The sequence below is a fragment of the Athene noctua genome, chromosome 6 (assembly GCF_965140245.1).
Source record: "Athene noctua chromosome 6, bAthNoc1.hap1.1, whole genome shotgun sequence".
In the NCBI taxonomy this organism is placed as follows: domain Eukaryota; kingdom Metazoa; phylum Chordata; class Aves; order Strigiformes; family Strigidae; genus Athene; species Athene noctua.
Window position 1 is genome coordinate 15,117,941 of NC_134042.1, and position 8,127 is coordinate 15,126,067.

The following is an 8,127-nucleotide window of genomic DNA, read 5'->3' on the forward strand; positions in this document are numbered from 1 at the left end:
ACCAGGATGGTTTCCTCATGACAGTAGGCAGGGATGGGAAGGAGCATCCCAGAGAAGCAGGGGGGCTGAACTGCTCACACAGCTTTGAGACACCAGCCCATTTATAGCAGATGCATTAGGCACATCTCTGTGGGACACATTATTGTGGTCTCACCTCTGAGTGAAACAAGGATTGGTATTTTCAGATATATTTGCATTAATGGCAAAGGCAGCCACAAACCCTGCAGCAGGCTTGGAGCTGACCCTGGCCAAGGCACATATCAGAGAAACTTCCACAGAGCAGACAGGGCTCGAGTTTGGTTCCTCCTGTCCACATCACTTCTGTAAGCAGCAGTCTTGTGCCTTTGTTTCATTTTTCCACCCACCTCTTCCCATTAACTTTTAAAAAAAGTTTTCTTATGAGTAGCTGCATCTTCACTTATGTCTCTAATGCTTAGTTCAACAAGGACTTGATTTTTTAGAGGAACATGTTGTCTCATCTGCACAACAAATACAGAAATAACATCTTTAAAGAATAATCCTGCCTGAAAAATGGCCTGTGCTTGGTCCAGTGGGTTAGAGTGAACCAGATACCACAGGCACGAATACAAAACTGAGGAATAAAAAAACCAACACACCACATGAAAAGGAGGAAGTCTATTCTTTGCTTTCAACAGTCTTTTCAGTCTGAACAACCTCAAGAAAACATTTGCAAGATAGGTGGATACTGATCTTTAACTACGTGTGATTTTTAATATAAAGCTTTACCCCCAGTTAAAGCCAGGCTTTAGTTTGTTACACACATTTTGTCTGCTCAGTGCTCCTGATAATCCCCATATTATAGATTATGCTCCAGTGAAAAACAAAACAAAAACAAGAACAAAGCATAGCACAGACCTGTAAGGATTGATGTGTCTCTGGCAGATTAATGAACTTTTAGATCCCTGACCTCACAGATGTGGAGAGAATCTGTGGGATTTGGAATGTAAATGTACAAAACAAGAGTTTAAAAAACAACAACAACAAAAAACCACAGCAAACCAAATGAATGGAAAAAGGAAGAGAAGAAAAAAAAAAAAAAGAAGGAAAAACATTTAAAATCTGGTTAACTGATGAACATAATTATCTTATCTAGTGCTCAGATCATATGCTCTCTTTTATCCTTACCTAGAAGCCAACACCCTAAGCAACCAAGATCACCATTTTAATTTTGACTTTCAGGACAAAGTCTCCAAACAGTAGAAGGATAATCGATGGAGCACAATGAAAAGAGGGATGAAGTGAATGAATAGAGGAGAAAGAGTTACAAGACTCAAGAGCAAGTTGAAGACTGAAGCAGCAGCCAGGTGAGTAAGAGCAGAAAGGGAAAAAGATGGTCAAGGGAGAATGGGGAGAGACCCTCATTTAGGACTGGGGGACTGACTGAACACATATCTGAATTAGGCACACATGTGCCAGCAGAAGAAAGGGAGTGCTGGAAAGACAGGGGAAGATTCTGAGTACAAACAGGAAACCAAATAAAGAAGAGATTTATAAAACAGAGCAGCATTCAGAAAGCCTGGAGAGCAGCAGTGAAGGCGAGAAGACCTGGTACAACCACGCACACTCCGTGTGCAGCACAATACAAGAGCCATTCACACATGGTCAACTCTTAGGTCACCCATCCCCTGTTGCTAGATCCTGCACTAAGAAACCACTGAAACCGCAGCATAATTAAACTGGAATAGCAAAGGAACTGGAACTGTAACAATCTGAGTGACTCGGATGTAAAGCCAGAGACATGATCTGCCAGGATTAGAGACAACAGCTATACACTGAACAAGTAAAGATACCTGATCTCTGGGGATAAAGCGCTTTCATTGTGTCACAGAGGGCTAACGAGATTAATTAGCTAATCTCTGTAAAAGTTTTTAAAGTGACGATATCCCATGTTAAATATTTATAATATAAAACTGCAGCATTCTCACTGGTCCTTCCTTCCTTCCAATGGTGGTTTTCTGGGCACCAGTCCAGGAGTACAGGCAGCAAATCCCAGTTACAAGTCCTCCCTCCCTGGGGACAGCTCAAGAAAACGATGGGCAAATGATCTTTATCAGCATGTCAGCTCAGAGACAGCAGTACTTGTCCCTCACTCTTCCTCTCCTGAGAGCTCCAGGCTTCCCTGCCTGCCTCCTGCCCCGGCGCCTGGCAGCTGGAGTGGGGCCCAGCCAGGCAGGGAGCGGGAAGAGGCAGATGCTTCCTGACAGCAACCAGCCAAGGGGGAAGTTTATAAGGATGAGAGGGAAGCACACAGTCTGCTTGACTCACAGCCCCGCTGCCTCGGCAGTCCGGCTGCCCCTGTGCCACACACGTACATGCCGCTCTGCAGCTGCGTGCTTTCTAGATTTTTCAGAGAGCAGAGAGTCCTAAACAATTATCCCTTCCATCTGTCCTGTGACCACATCCAGTGACTGTTGGCAGCCACTGTGTTAGAAAACAAGGTTACATGCATGCTTTGCAGTGCCACAGCCAGGATTGGTCCAAGAGAAGATAAAATTTCTTTCTTAACTGTGCTGCGTTCCTCTCCTTCCAGCAGCAGCCTGGCACGTCCAATGCATTTACTCAGAGGTATAAGCATATTTTGTGTTTTATTCTCTACTCTTTGCAATTCCTCATGTTCCACCTTGCTTTTCTGACTCTGGTTGACCACTGAGCAGATGCCCATCTGGAATGGTTGTCCTTAGCCCCAGAACCTCACACCTGAATGGTGACAGTCAGTTTAGAGCCTGACATTTCTGTACAGTGCTGGGATTATTCACAGTAGAGAACATCGTGTCACTTCCCACCTGCAAAGCTACAGTGCCCCATTCATGCCACGTCCAGGGCAGGTACGTACCTTGTGCATTTCATTCCAGACTCCATGCCAGCCTGATGCTGTTACCAGTGTAACTTTTGTAGTAAAGGGACTAAATTGCTTGTTGTTATTTGGAAGGAAGAACGGGGTGCAATTTGGAGGGCAAAGGAAGACCATAAATCAAGGGCTGAGAATACGACTTTCCAAAGCCACTCCAATGACTCAGTGGTCAAAAGCACCAGTAAACTCAGAAGATGGTTGCAACTCTCTTGGAAGGTTATTACTTTACAAGGAAAGAAAATTCACATTACGAATAGGACTTCTCTTGGGGAGATAGGAGCTAGGATGCTGCTAATGGCATTTCAAAATAAAGCTCTGAAAGGCAGCATGCTCAGACGTCAGCCCTGGCAGATAAACACAGCCACGTTGGTCCAGTGCCAGAAGCACCCAGCCCACTCTGTCAGTAGTGGAGGCAGCACACAAATGCTTAGGCTGCAGGACAGACCATTGTGTGGGCAAGGGAAAGCACTGAAAGCACTCCAAACAACTGCCTCATTTCAAGCCTTGCTGTCCTCACAGATGCCAGCCCTGACTAGAACAAGGCTCTGCTGTCCCTCCCTGCTCAACCTCTACTGCTGCAAAATCCCCAAACCCATGATTTCAATTTCCAAAGCACTGGACACCGTGACTGGACTTTTTTCCTTGATCCATTATGCAGTCAGCCTCCATCCTTCCCTTAAACACTTGTTCTCAGTGTCTCCAGCAGCACTTGCTACAGCCAAATCATAGGGGTCAAGCCAATAAGTATCATGCATTTCTTAACAGCCACACAGACCCAGATGCCCTGATGTGATCGATTTTCCTGTTACATGCTGGTTTATCTCCCATAGCTTGAAAAGACTTTCCTTGGGACAGGGAGTAGTACTATTGTCCAGTGCAAAATTACTTCACAGCAAAGGTACTACCTGTAAATACCAAGCAGACAAAAAGTAGTAATCCAAGATTTCAGGGCAAATTCTACATTGCTCAACTGTATCTAGCAGTAGTTAATATTGTTTTCTTAATTTAGCTGGAGTGGGAAACATCTCTTCTCCTTTTCATAAAATAATGTACTTGACCAGCTGTGTGTCTTGCTGGGCATGGGGGGTAAGTGGGGGGAATGGATGAATTGATCCTTATCCCCCCATGACTGAGTTATAGTAACATGTAAGATTTTTTTCTTTAAAGCAAATCTCTCCTGTGATAAAAAATGTTATTATTCCTCCTATTACAGTCTTTTTACTCTGGAAACCCCTTCCTTCCAAACCCTACAGACTCCCTGTCCCACTGACCTGTGTCTGGTCTCTCAGGACCCTCAGCTGCTTGCAGCTTGCAGCTTGCTTGTAGCTTGCAGCTTGTAGCTTGCAGCTAACCTTCCACATCATCCCTGCCCCACGCTCACCTCTCCATCTCTTCCCACCTGCCATCACTAAAATATTTACCACTTGCTGAAGATGGGAGTGACTTCTAGGAATAGAACAGAACTAAATAAATAATGACAGAGAGCAGAGATAGGCCATTTGCCTCCAAGAAATTTTGATTAGGAAGAAGAAAGACTTTTAAGAAAGCCTCCTCCATAGCAAACTACCTTCCCCACCGCTATTCTGATCACTTCTTTTCTGTAACACAGTCACATTAGTTTCCAGATACAATTCATTCAAATATCCATGTTTGGGAGCTGAGTAGGGAGCATCAGCACAAATTCTCTCCTGGATAAAAAAAAGCCATTGGGGGGGGGGGAGATACACAGAATAAAACCTGCATGCAGGTCAAAGACAGCTACAAACACAAAATGCATCCCAAGCAATATTTAACTATTTTTCAGGCCATGCCATCCTCACAGGCTTAAACTGGACAGAACTGTGGTTACTACACAGAGTAAAACTGGAAAGCTGGGTTTAGAGGTGGATTTGATGTGCTGTGTCTACATTGCAGACTCCAGCAAACAGGTACCCAGGTAAGTACCAGAGGTAGTTGACAGTCATTGTTCACGTACAGGTTAATTTACTCTTCCAAAAAGCCTTGAGACACACTATGCTACAAAAGCTACAAAACTGCCTTTCAGCTCCAGAGGTAGCTCAGGCTCCCTGTGCTGCCTTTTGTTAATGACTCGTTTGTGCCTTTCCCCAGTGGAAAGGGGAGGGGAGGAAGAAAACAACATAACTTTGCTTTTCTAGCAGGCTTTTTCATCTGCAGATATCAAACTACTAAAGGCGGATAAGTACTACTATTCTTCTTTAATAGATCACAACACCAAACCCTGGGTCACAAAACATATCTTTGGCAGTGGTTGGATGAAAATATTTCTCAGCTGCTAGTCTTCTAACTAAATCATTTGCCAATGACATCTATAAGCAGTGACATTAATCTGCCATCCAGGATGCTGGAAGACTTGATCCACTGGATGATGTACCCTCAATGAGCAATGAGAAGGAGCTGTACCATGTTTCTATACAAGTACCCACCCATAAAGAGTCATGCCTCATCATTTGACAACTAGCAGAAGACTCTCCTGTGAGATTCAGTGATTTGCATAAAGAAACTGCACCAACTTTAAACCACAGACTGACCCATCACTTCAATATTATAGAATATGCTTCCGTCCCTGGTGGAAGGTTATAGCAAATGCTTTCCAGCTCCTAACTTCCTGATTGCTGATATGCAACACACAACACCTTACAACTCCCTAGCACCAGATGGGAGAGAATTCAGAGACACCTTCCCTCCAGGGAAGAGTCTGCATTTGCTGTCCCAAACATGCCATCACCGTCGTGCAGCACAGCAGTACTGGTGCTGGTCCACAAACCCCCGCAGACTGCACACACGCATACAGTCCCACACGCACAGTTAGTTCAGTTGAGCCATCTCACACCTGAAGGACTCAAAGAGCTTTAACAAGTGCCAATGAACAAAGCCAAGCACTTTGGGGGCAAAATATATGGGCCGATTCTTCCTCTTTCGTGCAGCGATCATAACATAACTATCCAGAGGAGGCAGCTAGTCCCTATTCCCAGCCTGAAGTGCATGTAGCACAGGGTCTGGGCAGATAAAGAAGAAAGCACAATGGGGTGCCATTGTGTAAAGCAGACTTGGAACATCAGGGAAGCCATGCCCAAAGTTTCACCCCTAGTCTCTGCCTGGCTAGCTGCACTTGAAGAGCCAAGTACTCGGGCTCTCAACTTTCCCCAACCCCTTTAGGCTCTGTATTTCACCTGAGCATCCCTCAGAGACTGTGGCTTACCTCCTGGACCACTTGGCCGACTGCCTTCCAAAGGGTCTCTTCCAGAGCACGCCGTACAGCTGCACTTTGGTGCTGATGTCCAGAGCATCTGAATCTGCCGGCTCCATGGACGGAGAAGGGGATACAGAACTAGATTTTGAAGCGAACATTATAGATGGATCTGGTTCTGACTCTCTCCCTCTGTGCAGCAGCTCAGGGAATCCGATTAAATGCAGCGAACCAGAAGGATGTACCCGGCCACTCCAAGCGGCAGACGGAGAGACTGGGCAATGGTTTGAATCAATAACTTGACTGCTCAGCACTCAGTCAATAATACTCTCCCTGATGCAGAGACGATGAGAGTTTCCTCATTGCGTATTCCTTCCTGATGCATTATGGACAGTACACATCCCAGCCCAAGGAAAAAAAAGAGTGAAGAGAGCCAGAGATCAGGAACACAGAGAGGCAGAGAGAGCTCATCAGAGAGAAAGCTCCCAGCAATAACATAAGCCAAAATACCTCTGCACCAGAGACAGCTTAGAAGGTTATTTCACTTGACATTGCAGCACTCCAGGCAGAAATTAGGGCAAGACAGACATTTTACTGTCAAGCATCTCTTACTCTGACACATACCTCCAAAATCTTGTGCTTGGAGACAGGTTCTTCTCACTTGACCCAAGGAAAAGGGGAGCAGAGTGGGTGGGTGCCATCAAGTACAATCAGATTCCCTCTGCCATGGGGAGGCTTTTGCTGTGCCAGCCTGGCACTGCCCACCCGGGTACACTTCACGTGGCTGCTGGGTTTGGACTGGGCAGTGTCTGTGCTGCATGCCTTGCTCAGCCTTAAAGGGCCATTGCTGATCAAAGTTAGAGCACAAAATTCTGCCTGCCTCCATGCCTTGTGGCATCTTGGAGATGTGGCAAGCACAGCCTCTGCCCTGCCTCTTAGGTACTAACTCCTTCTTGTCACAGCACAGAGACATAGGAATGTGTCACAGCTCAGGTGAGTCTACATTCATCTCCTATTTAGTACTCCCACAACAAGGTTTTTTATTCTGGTTTCCTAAGTCCTTGTTCCTTTCTTGAAATCCTCTCTCCCTGCAGAAATACACACACAGTCCTGCAAAATAACCTGTTCCCTGTAATGCCCACAGGAAAGCACATCAGCATCACATTTTTCCTTCCTGCATCCTGCCTTCCCTGCAGGACTAGGATTTGGGGAAGAACTGCCTGCATTGTGCCTGGTAAAGCATCTGAAGTTCTGGGGTATCGTATAACCAATGCAGACACATACATGCTGTGAGGCATCTGCTCCTGTTTTAACCTGTGCCATCTTATGTGTATCAATTTTGAGGCTACAATTGCTAAATGTCAGCCCTTCCCACTGCAGCTATTCAGAAGTGACCCACTGCAGACACACAGTGCTTTCTCATTCCTGGAGATTAGAAACCTGGGACTTGCCATAGGCTAGATCACAACACAGGACACAGGCTCACTCAGCTTTATACGGTCACGAGCACTTGCAAAGCATCTTAAACAGAGGAAATGCAGACAGTCTGCCTCAAGCTCACAGTCTGCATTTGGTAGTAGAGGAATTATAGATGCAGGTCCCTGATAAAAGTCGCTATTGATTGCTAGATGAGAGAGTCAAACTCAGCATTTATTACTTTCTCTCACCCTGGCTTTGACTGGCAATTCAGTCCCAGGCAGGACGTGTCCTGAGCAGCATCAAAGCCCATCTCAGAGTGACATTAAGGGAGAGAGTGGAGAACAAGAGAGAGCAGAAGATACTGCCTCCATCTCACCTGAGCCCCTGCTCTTGAATACAACACTGCAATGCAGAAAAGTATTAATTCTGTAGTGACCATTCCACACACTGCACTAAGAAGAAAATACTACTCATAACTAGGAGAGGGAAAAGTTTCCCTGGAATTATGTTGCACAAAGGGTAAAAAGGATTCTGGTCCAAACAGCATCATCTTCATTTATAAATGTGCAGTGAAAAGCCACAGAGCTTCTGTATAAGGATGATCCAGTGTACCTACCATTGTACCACA

The 8,127-nt window shown here is 45.4% G+C and overlaps 1 protein-coding gene across 6 annotated transcripts in view; it reads right to left on the reverse strand.

The window, feature by feature from the left end:
- PLEKHD1 (pleckstrin homology and coiled-coil domain containing D1) overlaps positions 1-6,842 on the reverse strand; it is a 50,058-nt gene extending 43,216 nt beyond the window's left edge. For 5 of the 6 annotated variants that reach the window (XR_012633862.1, XR_012633861.1, XR_012633859.1 and 2 more), the window contains exons 1-2: positions 6,705-6,842; positions 6,093-6,456 (exon numbers count right to left, since the gene is read on the reverse strand). Coding sequence is in view for 2 of the 6 variants with exons in the window: in XM_074909684.1 (XP_074765785.1) it covers positions 6,093-6,241 (149 nt within the window). In the remaining 4 variants the exon portion in view is untranslated. The other variant, XR_012633860.1, reaches the window with a different exon arrangement.
- Between the last annotated feature and the right edge of the window lie 1,285 nt (positions 6,843-8,127).